Here is a 21,352-nt window from a genome sequence, read left to right on the forward strand (position 1 = left end):
AGGGGGGAGGATGGGAAAGGCAGCGGAGCACAACAGACACTAGTATGGCAATATGTAAATCAATGGATGTGTAACTGATGTGATTCTGCAATCTGTGTATGGGGTGAAGGTGGGAGTTCATAACCCACTTGAATCAAAGTGTGGAATATGATATGTCAAGAAATTTGTAATGTTTTGAACAACCAACAATAAAAAATTAAAAAAAAAAAGAAATCATCAGACACTTTTGCTACTGTTCTCAGTCCAACTCTAACAGTTCTTTCCTTGCCCTTTTCATTATGCTGAGCAATGGGAAAACAAACATGAAAGACAGTACAGTGAAACAAAATCAAAACTGTGTTTAAAAACAATCAATTTGGTTTTAGTACTATCTAAGGAACAAAGTATGTGAATTTGGCAGAAGAGTATAGTTAAAATTTAAGAAAATGAAACTATTTCTCTCTTTTAAAAAATTTAAAAAGAGTCACATTAAAATTAACAAATTTAGTTAATCCCTTGCTATCAAATAATCTAGTATTTTTAATAGCCCTTTTTATTAAGAAATTCCTCCTTGAATATCTATACACCAAATACCTCTTATTCTATCTCAGGAATGATAAAGTATCTGATAAGCCAAAGTGGATAAACAAATGACCTCAACCTTAACACCATCAAAGGACCAATTCTCAATTAACTGCAAATTTCCAACTTAGTCATTTTCATTCCCTAATGAATGCCATCTTTGAGTTCTTCATATTTCTCAGGTGATGACACTACAAATATATGTTCTACAAAAAGCTTAATCAGTGAAAAATACAATATTAATCTATGGCTACTTAAGCAGGAGCAACTCTGTTCTAAATTAAGCAAGCTCATCCTACACTTTTTTCCCTTTTTAGCTGGCCTAGGCAAGAACAGGTTTCAGGCAAGGCTGGAGGCTGAGCATAGTAAAAGGATGATGCGTCTAAGAAAGTAACTGAGAAATCAAATCCCAGATCACTAAATTCAGAAGTCAGCACTACTGTTCTGGAATGTTCCTAATATATGTGTCTAGTTACAGGCACGGTAGAAAGGGATAGAACGTTAAGAGAATAATCTGCTATCTTTCTGTTAATCATATCTTCATCTCTTTGTGACAACTTTGTAGATTATTCTCATTAATCTGTATCACTACCCACAAGTGGATGAGAAAAAAATTTTTAAAAAATGAAATGTTTCCTTACTTCCTAGAAAATTTAGAAGAATCACATTTTAAGTGAATAATTATGAGATTATATGGTTTGGGCATCTCTTATTTTTCTAGCCACAAGAGGTTATTTTTGGTTATCTAGGCAAGAACATAGACTGGCCTGAGCTCACATCTCAGTGCTGCTATTAACAGGCTATATCATCTTAACAAATAATGTAATTCATTAAATATCCATTTCATTTTATCTATCAATTAAATGGAGATTATAATACTTCTTTCACAAAGCTGATATAGTAAAAAAAATTTAGTTACAATAGGAAAGTTTCCATATTTCACTCACTAATCACATTTTCATATTCTACCAGTTTCTCATACCTTAACTATCCCTTTATCTGCTCTCTAACTCACTGAAAAGATTTGAGATTCTGATTTAATCAGTTTAGAATCCTCTTCTAGCTCCTTGTTTCTCCATTTCTTTCTACTCTCCTCTCTCTCCAGAATGTACCCCACTGATACCTAAACTACTCAATAGTATCCTTAAATCCTCCACAGTCTCATCCTTCCAAGAAAAGCATTCCTTAAAACCTAAATCTGGATATCAAGACCAAGATGTAGTGCACTCCACAGTTGAGTGCTATTTAGAAGGCCAAGAAACTAAGATTGTTACCAATATAATTTCTCAATGTCAAATTTTAGCTGGGCCTTCAACAATCCTTTTTTTCCTCTCTTAGACAGCTCCTTCTTTTATGGGCCAAGGGTATTCCCAAACTACTGCAAAACTTGATGAAACAGCAAAGATTATTAATCTCATTAAATTTCCACCCTGGAATACATCTTTTTTTAATATATTTGTAACAAAATAAAAAATATGTATGAAGTACTTCCCTGAATATCAAAAAACAATAATTATCCCCAGAGAAAGCACTTTGTGTAGCTCAGTGGTAGAGCATTTGCATAGTATGTGTGAAGACTTGAGTTTAATTCCCAGCACTGCCAAAACAAGTTGTTAAACCATTAGAGAAGTCACAAAATAAAGAGTAAGGAGGGGGGGAGCACTTTGTGACTAAATTGCAAAATAATTAAGGTACAACTCTTTTTTCAAGGAACACCATTTTTACTTGAAAGAATAACTGACAGAACACCCTAGGATTACTAGGACTTGAGTATGTGACAGATATTTTCTCAAAAATGTACCAAGTAAGTCTGTCCTTTCAAGAAAACAACAAAGAGTACTTGTTGTCTGACAAAATTTGAGCTTTCAGGGGCTGGGATTGTGGTTCACCAGTACAGCACTGTCCTTAGCATGTATGAGGCACTGGGTTTGATCGTGAGCATCAAATAAAAAAATAAATAAATGAAATAGAGGTATTGTGTCCATCTACAACTTTAAAAAAAATTATAGATATGATATATACATGAAATTTGAGCTTTTAAGTGGTGACTCAAATTTTGAAAAAATCTGATCTTAACAGCTTCCCAAAACTAGTAATTCAATACTTTAAATGGTGAAATAGCTCACGGACATAAGAAAAGTTAAATAATGACAATATCATTTGAACAGCAACTTAAAAACTTAAAACTGTACTGTGTTTGGAAGTGCACAAGGCAACCCTTGATAAACTGTACAAAGAACCATGGAGTCAAGAAAGACCTATATACAAATTATGAGAAAAAAGAGAAGTCTACTTGGGTGGTAGCTGTCAAGGAAGGTTCTATATAAACAAAATCTTGAGTTGGAACTTGAAAAATTGGTAGGATATAGATTGATTTTTTTTTTAAAAAGTGAGCAAGGCATCCTAGGAAGTTTACAACATATACAGCTCATGTATATTTGTTTAAAGAAAAATACCATCTTCAGTTATAATTTTACTATTTCATAGGTATGAATTCAAACTCTCAAGTGATATTTTAAGACCCTTGAATCAGGAGCCACATATTTCAATTCTTTGTTATCAGCCAGACTAGCACAGGTCAAATTTAATATGATGAAATATCTGTATGAAAAATTAAGATTTACAAAGGAAGGGGCAGAATAGCAGTCTATATTAATTCCCAGCTCTGGAACTCGACCTTGGATAATTTAGTAAACCCTACTGCTTTAACGTCAGATACAACTCATTTGAGGATCACCCTACAGATATCTTAGCTGAAAGTACTACAAAAATAAATAATAATTAGAGAAGAAAGGAGAATTTGTGTCCCTATTTCTATGCTGACCTTGCTATGTATTATGTTACTTCCAAATAAAGAATTTATTTTTTGTTTTAGCAAAAGGAGTTGATATATACAGGGAATATGTATACAACAGTATTACTCAAAGAATTATTTCTGTAAAATGTCTCAGTATAATATATTTATCTTATTAAAATTTAATGAATAACATTATAATGTCAGGCATAATTCAAATTTATTCCTCTTCAGATATTCTAAAATATTGCATTCTTTTTCATTCCTTCTATTGATTTCACACATTTCTCCAGTCACCATATCATCTTCTACAAACACATACACAAAAACATACATACATTCCTCCCATTTCATTCCTATATCCTTCTTGTAGTAACTACAGCCACTAGAGGGCAATAAATTTGCAAAGATAAATGTACTTATCTACAAGAATTGAAATTCACATAATAATAAATCTAGGGGGAAATGTCATTAGGAACCATTTTAAAGCACAGGAAATCAGATTTGAATAAGCAAGGCATATCCTCCAAAAAGAATCCATAGGAGAATATAAAAGTGCTCAAAAAAGAAATTCTATTTTCTCAACAAGGACTAGCTAAAGAAACAGAGAACTGAGGGTTGGCTGTAGGACATTATGTTAAGGAGGAAAGACGTGAGGGTATGGGGTTAATATACCTTAGCTACTTTGGAGGAGAACTCTAATGAAGGGGGTTATTAGCAGGAAAATAGACAGGAGGTATTTTAGGGTAGTTAAGTACATGGGAGGACAATAAGAAGCATAGAAACAAATACCTATTTGCATTTTAGTAAATTATACGTAGTAGAAATAGTAACACTTGGGAGGTTGAGAGAGGAAGAGAAGGAGGAAAAAAAACAAACACCAAATGTTTTCTCTGATATAAGGAGGGTGACTCAAAATAGGGTAGGGAGGGAGAACATGGGAGGAAGATTACCTCTAGACAGGGAATAGGGGTATAAAGGAAAGGAAGGGAGAAGGGGAATAGCATGAACGGTGGAAGGAGACCCTCATCATTATACAAAATGCATGTATGAAGATGTGAATTTGGTGTCAACATACCTTATATACAGAGATATGATAAATTGTAGTATAAAGGTGTATTAAGAATTGTAATGCAAAAAAAAAAATGAGAGCTCATGTATAATGGCATAATTTGGCGTGAACAAACTTTATATACAGAGTTATGAAAAATTGTGCTGTGAATGGATAATTATGATTGTAATGCATTCCACTATTGTCATGTATGTAAGAAATAAAATAAAATAAATTTAAAAAAAGAGTAGAAATAAATTGAAGGAGCTAAGGAAGTTCAGAGATTCTCTGTCGTTAAGGCTTTGTACCAGGCATGTTTATATGAAATATGCTACATTGTCATTAACTTGTTGATTTCTCATCAATTTTCTTTTTTTATTAATTTATGGTCTCAAATTTTCTTACCACCTAAGTATAATGAAACTCTCACTAAGTGAAAATTATGTCTTATGAAAATTTTAGTGATTATACCTTTTAAATACATACATATATAAAATTTCAGAGTATTTTACAGATGTGTACAGGTATAATGTTTTGTGTAGGTGATACATTCTAGTTTTTATCCAGGTTTACCTTAATAAAAAGTTTTAGTCATATTTTATATGACTATATATATTTTTCACAGTAAAAAAATAATAAAAATTTTTTAAAAATACAAATTTTTTAAAACTTAAAAAAAGAGTGTAGGGGAGTCAGGCATGGTGGCTCAAGCCTATAATCTCAGCAACCAGCAAGGCTGAGGCAGGAGGATCACAAGTTCAAAGCCAGCCTCAGCAATTTAGCGAGGCCCTAAGCAACTTAGTGAGACTCTGCCTCAAAATAAAAAATAGAACTATGGCTGGGGATGTGGCTCAGTGGTTCAATCCCTGCCACCGGGGAAAAAAGAATACAAGGAGAAGAGAATTAACAGTCACTAATCTTTGACAGATAATTTTACTACTTTTTGCACAGAATCTAAATTCAAATGAACTTATTTATCTAATATTTACTATTCTGTGTATGCATTGCAAAACTGAAACACTTACAAGGTTGACAACAAACTATAATTTCTTACCCTCATTGGATGTATATCAGCATAAGGTGGTTTCCCTTCAGCCATTTCTATAGAAGTGATGCCAAGTGACCAGATATCAGCCACACAGTTATATCCTATTTCTTGAATTACCTCAGGAGCCATCCAAAATGGAGTTCCTATCACAGTATTGCGTTTTGCCATTGTATCCTGCAAAAACATTACATAAATATGAATACTACTATAAAACACAAAGGAAATCTGTATGCAACATTTTTTAATATCTTTTTTTTAATATGGTGCTGAGGATGGAATCCAGTGCCTCCACGCATGCTAGGTGAGCCCTCTACCACTGAGCCACGACCCCAGCCCACACACGTTCTTTAAAATATTTATGCTAAAACATCAAATTCTATTCTCAAATTCTACAGGGAGTGGACTGTTTTCCTAAATCCTCAACTAGTTGTAGTATGATATATTAGGAATTTTAGAAATAACCAAGAGTCTACAAGTAACTATCTCCACTTCATTAAAGGCAGTCAATGAAAATAGTACTATGACAGTAAAAACTATAAAAACCAATGTACCAAGGGAAATGATATAGCTTCCCTGTTACAACACTTAAACATTCTGATGACTACAAGATGTATTTTTATATTCACTGTCCCTTAAATTATAAACTTACAATTTGGCTCAGTTATGGATCCTCCACAAGAACAATGAAGTTACATGTTTCTTTCCAGACCCCCCAAAAAGTTATCAAAGTTTAGTTACAATCAAGCCTCACCAAATGAGCAAAAGTGTTTCCAAAATTATTAAAGTTAACTTACTGTTAACTGACCAGCCACTCCAAAATCTGCCAATTTTGCATGTCCTTCTGTATTAAGGAGAATATTTCCAGCCTTTATATCTCTGTGTATTTTTCTCATAAAATGCAAATATTCTAATCCTTTCAGTGTAGATTTTAGAATGGTTGCAATTTCATCTTCTGTTAACTGGAAAGAAATATTTTTTGAACTATATTAAAATGCCATTTTAGATAAATTCTTACCAGAGAGCACACGTATAAGTACTTCTTCCTAATGGCCATTAAACCTCTACTAAAAGGCTAAAGAGAAAATAATCAAGAACCCATTCCCATACACACACAAACATCTGTCATTATTTTCATAACACTTTTCTGATGAAAGGATAATCAAATTTTTCTATAAAATTCCCAATGTTGAAAAAAAAAGAAAAAACAAAAACAAAGAAATAAAATTACCAGTGTCATTCATAAAGCAAAAAACATGTCCCAAAAATCAGCATGACCATACAAAATCACTATTTCACATGTTGTCTAATACCTGGGTGGCAGGTACTACTATAGCTACCTGTTCTGAAAAAGCAAATTCAGACAATCTTCCCTGTGATGCCTGCAATTCTTGAAGAAAATGAAGACCAACAGCTTTACACCAAGGAAAGGAAATAAAGGAACACAGTGAGACTTGCTGCAAGTCTTCTGCATGAAGCACTTAACCAATGTCACCCTTCCTGCTTCCTGCCAGGTCACCCCTAATCCACCCAAGCCTGATTTCTAACCTAACACTGAAAGCTCAAAAGTGAAACTGTCTGAGAAAGATTAGGAAACTGGAAATAAATGTGAAGGCTTCAAGAGAAAAGAAACATGAGAAAAGGTCAAGCAAGAAGAGAAGGGAAAAGAAACATTCTGGACTGTTATAGTAGCGGAGCCACTACTCTTTGAACCAAGAATTGCTAAGAGTTCTGAATGCACTGTCTCATTTATCCTTACCACAATCCTCTAAAGTAGTAAGATATTACAAAATGATAATAAATATCTGGTCTTCTTTCCAGGTTCCTGTCATAGGAGTTTCTAAACACACCTTGGAATTTGCTGAATGATGGAGATAAAAGCACTACTTTTTATTATTCATAATATGCTCCTTTCAACCTCACAGAGTTTATTCTAATGAAATGGCTCTTCAGGGCCCCCACACAGCTTCAAATGAGAGACAGCTGCCAAAGAAAACCACCTTGTGATTAGAGAGTTGGAAATTTCAGCCCCATCCCCTGACTCATGAGTGTCACCAATGTCCATTGACTTACTCAATTATGACCATGTAATGAAACAACCATAACAACCCCAAAAGACAAGGACTGTTCTCGTGAAACTTATATTCTGTGTACATAGGAAGGGATAATTTGATAGAAATAAAAAGATTAAAACAAGAAAAAGTCAATGATAATTGCTCAGAGGGTAATGAAATTTCTGAGAATTAAGTAAAAATAACTAAGGAACTGCTTTAGATCAGATATCCAAGAAAACCTGAATTTTTGTTTGTGATAGGTTTTTGTTTTGGGGGAGGCACTGTTTTTTTAATGGGTAGGGGCAGGATGCTGGGGATCCAACCCAGTGCCTCACATATGCTCTATCACTGAGCTACACTCCTAGGAAAGCATTTTTACTGAGGTCTAAACAATATGAAGGAGCCAACCATGTAAATGGCTATCCAGGAACACAACATTCTACATTAAAAGCAAGAGGCAGGAGTAAAAATACCTTGACTCAACTTCTCAAAACTTTCAAAAATACTGAGGAGGAAGGAACACTTCTAAAACTCCTATTATCCCAATAACAAAGCTACTACAAGAAAACTACCACCATATTCTTTTTTCTTAATTTTTTTTTTAGTTGTCAGTGGACCTTTATTTTATTTATTGATATGTGGTGCTGAGGATCAAACCCAGTGCCTCATATATACTAGGCAAGCACTCTACCATTGAGCCACAAACCCAGCCCCCACCATATTCTTTATGAACATTGATGCAAAAATCTTCAACAAAAAACTGGCAATTGAAATTCAGTAGGAAAGTAAAGGATTATACACCAGGACCAAATGAAATATATTCATAGAATATTAGGATGGTGCAATACACAAAATTTAAACAATGTAGTGCATGCATCGTCTTACTAGAACAAAAGAAAAGAAGCCACAAGATCATCTCAACTGATACCAGAAAAATCATTTGATAAATTTAATGTTCTTTCAGAATAAAAACACAAAACTGGAAATAGAAGAAAACTGCATTATCTCAACATAATAAAAGTCATATACAAAATCCCTACAGTGAACAAAAGACTCAATGGTGAAAGACTGAAAGCTTTTCTTCAAGAATAGAACCAAGGCAAGGATGCCTGCTTTCACGATATCTATTGAACACAGTACTAGATAAAGTTCTAGCCAGAGTGATTTGGCAAGAAAAAGAGACAAACAAGCACCAAGTCATCTAAGGTTTTTACCAGCCAATGGATAAGGAGTGTGGATTTTTTGAAAATTCTGGTACTTCCAAGAACTTTTTTTTTTAATATTTTTTTAGTTATAGTTGGGCACAATACCTTTATTTTATTTGTTTATTTTTATGTGGTGCTGAGGATTGAACCCAGCACCTCGCATGTGCTAGGCGAGCGCTCTACCACTGAGCCACAACCCCAGCCCTTCCAGGAACTTTTTTTTAACCCTAACACTAACTCTGTCTCAAATAAGATGGTGTGACTTGTCGATCCACAGAAAGCAAGCACTATGCTCTAAAGCCTGACTATGAATACAGTAGCCACTAACTATATATGCTTTCTAAAAATTGAAATACGACATAAAGGTAAAATATACACAAAAGATCAAATCTTTTTTTTTTTTTTTGAGAGAGAGAGAGTCTTTTTTTAATATTTATTTTTTTTAGTTCTCGGCGGACACAACATCTTTGTTTGTATGTGGTGCTGAGGATCGAACCCGGGCCGCACGAATGCCAGGCGAGCGCGCCACCGCTTGAGCCACATCCCCAGCCCAAGATCAAATCTTAATACAAAAAAGAGAATGTAAGATATCTTACTAATAATTTGTGATTCCCTTTTAAGTGTGTTATATATTAGTGTTCTAATGTAGTCATTAATGTTGACTTTATATTATGAAATACTAGTGTTTAATACATTTAAATTATACTATTTCATATTACCTCATATTGATATCATACATAATACATACCACACATTAGTAAAATTAATTTTACAAGTGTCTTTTTTCCTTTTAAATGTGACTACTAGAAATTTTAAATTACATGTGACTTATGTTTCTATTGGATAGCACTCTACTAAAGGACCCACAAGAGCAAGGATCTTTGTTTTGTTCACAGATGAATATGACCATGCCTGGCATAGAGTCAGTATTCAATAAATAGTGAAAGAGTGGATACAGACTTATTGATGCAAAAAGCAGGTATCCTCCTAATGTAGGACAGGAGAAGTTTGAAGAAAAAAAAAAGGTAAAAAGAAGACATGAAGGACAAGGAAATATAATTTTAATCTGGAATTCTAATACATTGTCAGGTCAGTCACTCTCCCAAGCCAGTCACTCCCAATTTTCCAGGAAATCGGTAAATCTACCTTGTGCACTGTTTGTGAGTCCATCAATAAACCAATAAAGCAAAGAGAGATATGATCTTTTTAGAAACTATAACTTAAGGGACTTTCCAGCACTATCTCTTGATCACTATCCACATATGCCTAAAGATCCAGAGAATGACCAGAGCACAATAAACCATTCTGTAATCACCAGACTGATGTTATCCCTACAAAGCAACCCATACTCACCCTTCACCAAGTTTCAAGAGGAGCCAGGAACCCCCAAACAGTCTCCACTCTCGAGATGACTGGCATTCTTCCTTGAATGTATATTCATTGCTCTCCTAAATAAATTTCTGTGCCTCTACTGATTTATGCTGAAATTCTTTTCTATCATATATATCAAGTTCCCCATTTTTCTGAGAACCTTAGGACACTCTTCCTGGAATAGCTCTTCTCAGATTTTAATCTGATGTTCCTAGTCTTTTTTTGTTTTGTTTTTCGTTTGGTGCATTATAGTTGCACATAATAATGGGATTTGTTATTACATATTCTTATGTGTGATGTTCTCAATCTTGCTAAATTAGTCATTAGCAACCAAGGTCTGTGATTTGTAGGCAGGAATTTATTTAGGTCCCACACTGTACCACTGCAGAAGGTGTGCAAGATAGTGGTGCTACAGTATAGTTTGTGTCTGGGTTTCCTCCTCTCTCCCCACCCTCAACTGCCTGCCTGAAGATTAGAGTGTAGGATGTTGCAAAAGCAGTATCAGTCCATAAAACTGTGCCTTGTTTAATTACTTCAGTGATGATCTTTTTGGGTTGCCTAGACTTCAATTTTTATCTTCCTAACAGTACAGAATTTCCAATTAATAAATGTTACTAATCCTCCATTAACTCTCTGATTTGTCATCTCTGCCCCTATAATTCTTATTTTGGAGCTGCACTAGAGAAAGTTCAGTATAAAATAGATCTAGTGTACAACAGAATCTCAAGATCTGTCCGATTTCAATGCTATAAAGTGCCTGGTTAAAAAAAAAAAATCACATACTAAAAAAAGATTTGCCAGAGATCTTATAGTGATTCATGAACTGTCTGACTTTGCTAGATGATTTAAAAGGTTCATTCTAATTCTATAAGATATCAACAAAACATTTTCATGTGAAAATAGTCTATTCTTAATAACCAAATAAATTCAGACTCTTTTGGACATCAATCTTTTTGTTCAATCAACAAATATCTATTTGCCTGGGCTCTACTGTACAAATTGAAAATGCTGGGTATACAGTGATGAAGGGAACTGACAGTTCCAGTCCTCATGAAGCTTATAAGAACACCAGAGGGCCTGGCCTAAATATAGCTACAAACTGTTAAAGGTGGAAGAAGGCAGACCTGAAGCAAATTTCACTATGCTTTTCTCCTATTAGTAATAAATCCTTTCTCCTGCTTCAGGGAGTCACTGTCCTCTTACTCACTTCACATGCTCCTCCAATCAAAAATGACAGAATAAGCCATCCTTCACATTAGTATATAAATAATAAAAATTATTTGTGGTACACTATCATTTTAACAACCCATCTGAGGGCTGGAAATGTGGCTTAGTGGAAGAGCACTTGACTAGATGTACAAGGCCCTAGGTTCAATCTCCAGCACAGGGAAGGGGGGAAAAAAACTTTTTTTTTAATGTTAAGGCTCAAAAGATGTATCTTTACACAAAATTTTTGGCTTCAATTCTGAAAATTTTTTCTCAATAAACTCATTTTAAACAATAAATAAATAAGTGAATATTTTCTATAACATGGAAGTATATGTTCTCTTAAATTTTTATTTTACAGTATAGATTTAAAAATTATAGGAAGCCATTATTTTGGACTGAGCTCCTGCACTAGACCTTAACACACCATACTAAAATTTAAAATAGAGTCACTCATAATAAAGTTCTAAGATATCAAACTGATACCAAAATCGTTACCTGACATTCTTAAAAACCAGGAAAATGAGAGACAGCAGTCAAGTTTCCTAAATACACTAATTTCAAATAACATGATAATAAAGATCCTTCTGCTTTAATCCTTACAAAAAAGTAACCTGATTGTTAACCAGTTATTTCTCTATTATTCTGTTTCCCTCTTCCTGATTTATGAGGAAAGAAATTTTTTTCCAGTACTGAGGACTGAAGCCAGGGTCTCACACATGCTAAGCAAGCACTGTACTACTGAGCTACATCCCCAGCTCTTTTCATTTTATTTTGAGACACCATCTGGCTAAATTGTCCAGGCTGGCCTGAAATTTGTGATCCTCCTGCTCAGCCTCTAGAGCAGCTGAGATTACATGTGTGGGCCACCATGCTCAGCTACAGGAGAGTAACTTTGAAAAACTCAACCTGCTTTTTGGTTTTTGTTTCTACTTTTTCCATCCTTTCTTTCTTTATAAAACCAACCTCCTCTGTTTTGCTCATTGGAACATTGATTCTATTTTATAGAATGAAGTATTGCCTGATTCTAGAATCCCAAATAAAGCCAATTTAGATCTTTACTAAATTGGTTATAATTTTGTCTTGCTAGGCAAGTGCTCCACCACTGAACTCTATCATATCCCTAGCCCCTTTTTTTATTTTGAGACAAAGTCTTGCTAAGTTGTCTAGACTGGCCACAGACTTGTGATCCTCCTACCGCAGCCTCCCAAGTTAGCTGTGGTAATTCTGTCTTTAGACAACAGTTTATAACAATTATTTTAGGTGATTTCACAGCTACTCAAATATGCAAGCAGAAATATTTATTATCACACTTTTTATAGACGAGGAAACAAATTCAGAGAAATTATACAGTCTGCCAAATGTCATACAAACACTAAGTGGCAAAGCCCACAAAACTTCTGCAGTCATACCCCTTTGTCTCAGTAGTCCTAGATGTTACCAACATGAAGTATGAACTGTCACAAAATTAAAAAGGGACAGGGGATTTCAGGCTTGTTCCAAGGGTGATATCAAAATGTGTGACAATCAGAAAAACAAATGTCTAATCAGAATAGCTGCCAACCATATATTAATCAACCTGAACAGCCACCTATGGTTAACAACATCCATGCACGAAAAAGTAAAAACTATCAGCCTTGAATATCAGACAGAGTGCCTGCCCCACCTCAGAATTAAAATTCAAATTATTTAAAATGACATATCAGTCAACAAGACAGTATACCTGTTAATATATCCTTCAAATAAGCACACTCACCTGGCCTGAAAAGTAATCCCTAAGCATATTATGAATGTCTTTATGAGTACTGTATCGAAAACAGATGTTTTTAAATCCCACTGATACAAATGCATAGATCAATTACTCAAACATTTAAAGATATTTAAATAAAAATAGAAAATCAAAGTAGGTTTCAAATCACAAGGCAGGAAAAATAGTTTCTAATAAAAAAGTAAACAAAGAATTATGGGAATTTATTAGCTTTGTCTACATTAAAAAAAAATAAGTTCAGAGAAATAATCACAGCAAACACAGTAAGATATTTAAGTGTAGAGAATTATTTAGATTGTAAAGAGCTTGCATCCTTCAGAAAAAGAATCATGTCCCAATAAATAAGCAGGCCAATGAAATGAATATATGACTCACAAATCTATAAAGGAAATGGTTAACATATATGAAAAATAAACTTAACTATTATCAAAGAAAAGCAAATTAAACAATGAAGTATCAGTTATATATTATTCCATATAGGTCACAATGTTAAGAATGTGGCAGACAAGAAGAGTACGAACTATGTATAAAAGTGACCTAAGAATAAAGAAGTGATTTCTTAATTTACAAAAACCTACAAAACATTTGTTCACTGAAAAAAAACAAAACACTTACCTAGTACTTATTCTATACTAAATAAGGGGGTAAAAAAATCATCAACCTAACCTTGAAGGGTTCCCATCTAGTAGGAATGACATAAACTCATTACAAAAAGCACTTTAAAACTAAAATGGAATCACAATGAAAGGGCAATTACTTAGGGAAGGAAAGAAAAAGTGTCACTAAAATTAATAGAGCCAGGTGTAGTGGCACACTCCTGTAATCCCAGTGGCTTGGGAGGCTGAGGCAGGAGGATCACAAGTTCAAAGTCAGTCTCAGCAATTCAGTGAGGCCCTAAGCAACTTAGTGAGACCCTACCTTAAAATAAAAAGTAAAAGGAGCTGAGGATATAGTTAAGCACCCCTGGGTACAACCCCTGGTACCAAAAAAAAAAAAGACTTTGGATAAGAAAAGTAATATACCACCCACAGAAAGAGAAGACTACAAATATAGAAACTCAATAATGAAGTGAAAATCAAAAATGTAAAAATCATAAAATGGTACTTAGAAACCAGTAAGGCCATTTTCTTCTTTTCATTAAGATGAGGAAAATGGTGGAAAGTAATGGGTGAAATTTCAGCATTGTAGTACCAAAATGCAGATAAATCTAGAAAATTTAAAGTAATAAATTCTTACCTGGCCTATTAAAAATAAGGGAATTGAATGAACTTTAGACAAGAACAATATCCATACCAAGATTTAAGCCAATCCTCAAGTACTGGGTGACTAATGGAGAAGGAGAGTAGTGTGAGACAGAATATATATTTATTTAGAGAAAACTACATAGGAGGCCCTGATCTAGATGTTAATATTATGTTTATTTCATGCCTGTTAGATACATGTTGACCATTTTTAACCAAAAAATAAAGAAATTGACAGTCATTTTACTAAATAGGTGGAGTTTTGTTTTTAAGTAAGCTTCTTTAACAAATTTCATTTGCATATAAACAGAGCCAATTACCAAAAGTAGCTAGATTTTTATTTGGAAACTATTTCTTCCCACTACTACATAAAACTTTAAAGTACTAAAATTCAAGTTATCGGTCAAGTAGATCCATGCCCAACTATTTGAAAATATTCAGGTTTATACTGAAAACATTTGGCAGGGGCGGGGGGTGGCGGGGGACGGACAGGAGAAAGGGTCTGCCTTCAATGGAAGGAGATAATGGAAGATTTGGGTTCTAAAATCCATTCTCAAGCCCCAGTCCTTTAATAATAAGTTAAGAATCAAATGAAAAATTTTATCACATAACATCATTTATAATTAGATTTTTCTCAATACATTATTGTTTAATTTCATTTCTGTCTCTATATAAATAGACAATTAAAATCGCTTGAATCACATTTTATAGTCTGTTTTATGAGAGAGAAAGAAAATGGTAGAGAGATTATAAACCATGAATGAAATATTCAGCAATCAGGGATGGAAATAAGACTTTTGTAGCTGAGCTAATACATTAAAAGACGGAAGTCCACATCTGGTTTCAATAGTAGTATGAATTCACTGGCAAATTTAAAAAGAATTTCATTGTACAAAAACAAAAAGATGGTTTTGATAGAATCTAGTCCTCTCATGACTTTTGTTTCTAGAGTCCTATGATTAGTATAATAATATGATATATTTAACATGTCACTGTGTATATGGTTTTGATAAAATTATACCCACCAACTTGTCTCAAGGGCACAGGCACAACAGGTTTAAGGTATATAGACTGCCTTAATGTTTTTAGGTCAGTCAAAATGAATAGTAGTGAAGGTATTGTAGGATCCTGCAAAATTAAATTTTAATAGAAAACTTTTAAGTTTTTAATTTTTAGAATTTAAACTTTCTAAAAGTGAGTCTTTGACAACCCTACCTAAAACTGTACCTTTCTTACAATTATTTATGCATATAAAACAATGTGTTAATTTTACTGTTAGGTACCTATTAGTTAAGGATACAAAAAGACATTGTTCTCCTTTTCAAGTATCACAGACAGATGGGTATTTTATTATAAAATTTTAAGTTTCATTCTCATAATGACTTTGTATAAGTTATTAAAAACTATTGGATTGAAACTTACATAGTCTTTAAAGGCCTGAACCAAATCTCATGTCTTTCAAGAAATCACTCCATATTCCCCAAGTCAGAATTTATCTATCCAGTGATAACAACAGTTTACATTTATTGAGTTATTACTATCAACCAATCTACACATATCATTTTAATATACAACACAACCATAAAAAGTAGGCACCAGGGGCTGAGGTTGTGGCTCAATGGCAGAGCACTTGCCTGGCATGTGTAAGGCACTAAGTTAAATTCTTAGCACCACATATAAATAAATAAATAATAAAGGTACATCAACAACTTAAAAAAAAAAAAAAAAGTAGGCACCAACAAGAATTCACTGAAAAGTCTATTCTACTGTTTCAATCTTCATGATGCTCAGAATTTTATGGGATGGGAAAATAAATCATTACAATGCTAAATGTTTAAAATAACAAGATGAACTAAAGCAATACTCCAGTGGTTCTGAAAGATATCTGTGCATCAGAATTAATAATCTTAAAATAAAATCCAACCCTTCTGACAAAACCTTAAATGCCTTACTTAAATGGTACAGGTTCTGCCAGCCTTAACAATCTTAACTCACCATTCTCCCTACTTCAGGGAGGCTCCATCAAGGAGGTGACTTCTAAGCTGACTCTTAAAGAATGAACAAAGTTTATCAAGTGGCCAAAGAGGAAAGGAAATATCATTGTCTGCAAAGGCGTTGGGAATAAAAATATATGAAGTTGAGTACTACTGAATGGCTCTTTGTGTTTCAATGCAATGTGTATGGATAAACAGTGCAAAATGGGAGGTCAGGTTAAGTTCAAATGTTTTAAACATCTATAAATTTTCAAGTGGAAAGATAACAAGATCATATCTGAACTTTTAAAAAGAAAACAGTAACCTCAAAACCAGAACTAGAAGTGGAAAAATTAAAGAATACAATAACAACTTAGTGTAATAGTATGAGTAACTACAGTAGTAGTAGTAGTAGTAGTAGTAGCAGCAGCAGCAGCAACTAACATGTCTATAACCTTGCTTAAAATCCCAAAGGAGAGTTCTTTGATAGAATTAATTTAGGGGAAAAAAAACTTATCTAGCAAAATTAGAAAAAGTCAGAGAAGCAACAGAAAAGCACCAAAAGCAAAATTCGTATCTCTTTCATAATTTAGGTATGCTCAATACTGGAGTCTATCTACAATCTTTTACCACAAGAAAAAAAAAAAAACCCTGCTCTACTCTTAAAACAATCATATATGAAGTAGCACCCTTGTGGTTCCATAGGAAAACTATTTATTAAAAATAACCATGGGGCTGGGGTTGTGGCTTAGCGGTGGAGCACTCACCTAGTACATGCGGGGTGCTGGATTCAATACTCAGCACCACATAAAAATAAAGGTATTATGTCCAACTATAACCAAGAAACAAAATATTTTTTAAAAATGATCATGCCCTTTGAGTTAGTAATTCCATTTCTCAGAATGTGTCTAAAGAACAGCACAACTATGCCAATACATATATACAAAAGTTTCTGCAAACTTAATAGCAAAAAAGTGAAAAGTTGGAACTCATTTTATCTACAGACTAGAAAAAAAGGACTCAGTTACAAATATACACACTGGCATAAAGAGGTGAATAAAATATATCATAAGTTTAGAGAAAGGCAAGATATAGAATTCCACATGTGGTATGAATCCTTTGTTTAAAACAAGATTTGCACATATAGCTGCGGAAAGAACTCTTAAGAAATTAACTGACATGACCTCAAGGAAGTAAAAGAAGTGGGTATGGAAACATTAATTTTCTCTTTTCTGCTATTTGAGATTTTTTACAATGGGCTTAAGTTAATATTTTCCTTAAGTTTTATAATTAAAAGGTGAGAGAGGAGAAAGTTACACACAGGTTAAAAGTACAAATAATTAGTCGGGTATGATGGCACACACCTATAATCCCAGTGACTCAGAAGGCTGAGGTAGGAGAGTGGCAAGCTCAAAGCCAGCCTCAGCAACTTAGCAAGGCCCTGTCTCAAAATAAAATATTTTTTTAAAAGTGGGGGCTGCAGGGACTAGAGATAAAGTTCAGTGGTTGAGCATTACTGGGTTCAAGGCCAGGTTCAATACCCACCCCCCAAAAAAAAGTACAAATAATTTTGCTGACTGTTTGAGCTCCATCAAATGTTATTAAAATTAAGATTTAAAGAAAAAATTCAAGGTTTGCCATTCAAGGAGCTATATTTACATTTTCTGGAAAATTAACTTAAGTACATTTTTATTACCTAACTAAATAAGACTGCTAAATAAGACATAATGATTTTTATATGTTTTTCTGATGTTGGGGAAGATCTGTTATTTCAACAAATTATTAAACATTAGTAACTTAAAATTAAATTACCATTTTTTAAAGATTTTCCTTAACAGTAATAATGTAAGAATTTATATTTGTATAGAACTTCTTGGGTTACAGAATGCTGACACTCATCATTTTTGTCCTTTACAAGAAAACACTGATGTAGGTTAAGGCAAGTAATGTGATATTAAATCCATTTTAGGGTTAGGAATTTGAAGTTTAGAGGAGTTACACAATGTACCCAAGACTACAGAGCTAATAAGTAACAATTCAGGCACTGAAACTTGGTCTTCCTGTTCCACATTCAGGGGTCATTCCACTAAACCACATCACTTCAAATAACCATTATCACAGTGTGCTAATGGGTCAAGTTTGTGACAGGGAGACAGGGCTTACTGTAGATCTGGCGTGATAGGCAGCAGGACTGGACAGCAATGAACAATATAAAAATAAAGTGTATGAATATGGGCCTGAATGACGAAAGAAAAAAACAGAACTGGGAGAAATGCCAGTAAGAATAGTAATAAAGGTGAAACTGGGCAACTGACCAATAAGAGAAGCCAAAGAAATACCTTTGTAAGCTTAATTTACTTAGTTAAGGTAAAGAGGAAAGTCTACTCAAGAGACTAGATTGTAACATGGAAAAAAAAATCACAAAGTATTTATAATCCAATCAAAGAATTTAGAAAAGATATAATAAAGCATGATGTGTATGATTTATGCTATAAAAATTCTAGTAGTGAAATCCTACAATGCATAGTCATTAATTTCCAATTTTTTTTTTCTGCAGCAAGTTGGAATTTCAAGAAGCAAGCATAAAGAACACGCAGAACTCAATCTCACCAGGCACATGGCACACACCTGTAATTCCAGGGGTTCAACAGGCTGAGGCAGGAGGATCATCAGTTCAAAGCTAGCCTCAGCAATTTAGTGAGACTCTTTCTCAAAATAAAAAATAAAAAGGGTCGGGGATGTTGCTCAGTGGTTAAGTGCCCCTGGGTTCAATTCCTGGTACCAAAAAAAAAAAAAAAAAATACACAAATCTCATCCATGGACTCATTCTCTCACAATTCTAGTATGACACTAACAGAAGTACCTTCCCAGGGTGAGAAAATGGTTGTAAATGAAGGGGTCAAAAACATCAGAAATAACATCCAGGTCAAACCACTCTGGTCTAAAGGGAACCACGGGTCTTCAATCCTGATGAGTAGATTTTCTAAGAGAATTCTTACAATAAACATAACTACTGATAACAGCAGGAATAGGATCCTTGAGAAACATCAACCTTACCCTTAAATGCAATGGAAGAAAGAGTTGAGGGCTCAATAGCTTTGACACTCAGTGTCACCAGAGACCTCGTCCAAAGCTTAACATTCATTTTGGGAGCTATTTTAGAGGAGTTTTTAAATTGCTTTTTATTCCTGATATATTTTTGTTTTGATTTTTAGGTTTGTTAAATATGTTCCTATATATATTCTTTTTTATCAGACTAGCACCCATTCACCCTTCTACTATGTTAACATACTCTGGTTTCCTTTTAGGAAATCACTACCTTCCCAATCCTCAGGCCATGTAGTTGAAGTAGTCAACTTTCCTGATTCCAGGTGGGACACATGACCTGGATCCAAGCCAATTACCACATCACATTCTTGGCTAAAATGATTTGCTCAGAAAAAGTCATTCTGAAGCAATGCAGCACAAGACTTTTCTGCTAGCAGTCATCTTATAACTTCAAGAAAAGAGTGTGTGAAAGCTGAATCAATAAAGAGATAGCAAAACAAAAAGATGAATTCAATTCCTTTAACCCAGAACCAAGCCACGAGCAAAACTAACTCTGTGAAATTTTTTATTTATATTAGCAAATAAATTCTCCTTTTTATTTAAGCCAGAAAGTTTAGGCAAGGTTTCCTTTAATTTGTAACCAAGAATCAAAAATGATGGAATAATCTCAAAGGTAACACCAAAGAGAGGAGAAAATCCTAGAAAAAGAGGTTTGTACAAAACACAAGCCACAAACTCCAGTAATTCTAGAGGTTATTCTAGATACGTAACACTATAAGATCTCTTAACTGATTTCCATTTTCAGCCCCCAAACAAAAGGGAACAATAATTAGAGGCAGTAGAATAAATATGTTAAAAAATGAACACTTCAAACAAAAGGTCCCCCTTTTTGCCTTCATCTTCCTAGAACGACCTCCTCCAGCTAAAAAAATGCCCATGTCAAATTGTATTAATATTGCATTCAGAGTTCATTTTACAGAAAGCCTCAAATGTTTCTGTTTTCATTAGTTTTTATGACACACGTGATAAAATCACATGCAATGATGACCAAAACCCCTTCTGAAAAAATAATAGTTGAAAGAAACCTGAGGAATATGTAGCCATCTCTGAAATACTTAAATCTCAAAAGTAATATATAAGCTTACAAGTAAGACTAATTTGAACATCTCTCAAGCCTCAAACCTCTTATTCCAACTCCTTTAAAACCAAAATTCTTTCCCTCTTTCCCTGAGGAAAAAGAAAACAATTTAAAAGGGCTTGCAGGATCAAGAAAACACTGGGAAAAACAGAACAACTCGGGAACTCCCTACCATCCTTTACCATTCTATCTCATCCCACCCAAAAAAAAGAGAGTATAAAATACCTAAGGTTTTAAACAATAAAAAAGGCTATGAGATTCGTCCAGAAAACACAAATCTTCTGTTCAACACAAACTACATACATTAAGAAACATTACTAGAATATTTTAACCATTATTATATACAAGAAGGCAAAGAGAGGCTGTCTTTCATGAAATCTGGATTGCACATGTCTGGCAAGAAAAAAAAAAAGATTAATAATCTATCACAAAGTCCCACAACTGGTGATTCAAAGTGAAAGCTTTCACTACTTACACCATATGTAAATACACATATATACACGCTGCTTATAATCCCTTGATCTACAGAGAAAGAGAACTGATACTCTACTGTGAAAATCGTCAGTGGGGTAGACATTTTAAAATCCTTTCCCACATGAAAAGATTCCTGAAAACGAGATCAGAAGACAACAAAAAAGCACTCAATATATAAGGAGTCGTAAATCCAGTATGAAGTAGTATCTATTACACAAAGGGAGAACATGCAATAGAGTGATTAGGAAAGTCAAACATGAATTAGTTCAGTAACACAGAGGCATATATAAACCCCTCAAAAGCATTTTATGAAACAGAAACCCACATATATCAAAAAATATTTCTATTGTTAGCAATGAGACAATACCAAGCCAAATAAATCTTAATAATTAATAGTAAAGTTTATTATACCTTCTCCAAGGG

The 21,352-nt window shown here is 33.9% G+C and overlaps 1 protein-coding gene across 1 annotated transcript in view; it reads right to left on the reverse strand.

The window, feature by feature from the left end:
* Stk3 (serine/threonine kinase 3) overlaps positions 1-21,352 on the reverse strand; it is a 266,131-nt gene that overhangs the window by 207,077 nt on the left and 37,702 nt on the right. Inside the window, exons 4-6 of the mRNA XM_048801896.1 lie at positions 20,931-21,062; positions 6,249-6,413; positions 5,461-5,628 (exon numbers count right to left, since the gene is read on the reverse strand). Of these exons, the coding sequence (XP_048657853.1) occupies positions 5,461-5,628; positions 6,249-6,413; positions 20,931-21,062 (465 nt within the window). The remainder of the gene's footprint in view (positions 1-5,460; positions 5,629-6,248; positions 6,414-20,930; positions 21,063-21,352) is intronic.

Source organism: Marmota marmota, unplaced genomic scaffold (assembly GCF_001458135.2).
Source record: "Marmota marmota marmota unplaced genomic scaffold, marMar, whole genome shotgun sequence".
In the NCBI taxonomy this organism is placed as follows: Eukaryota; Metazoa; Chordata; class Mammalia; order Rodentia; family Sciuridae; genus Marmota; species Marmota marmota.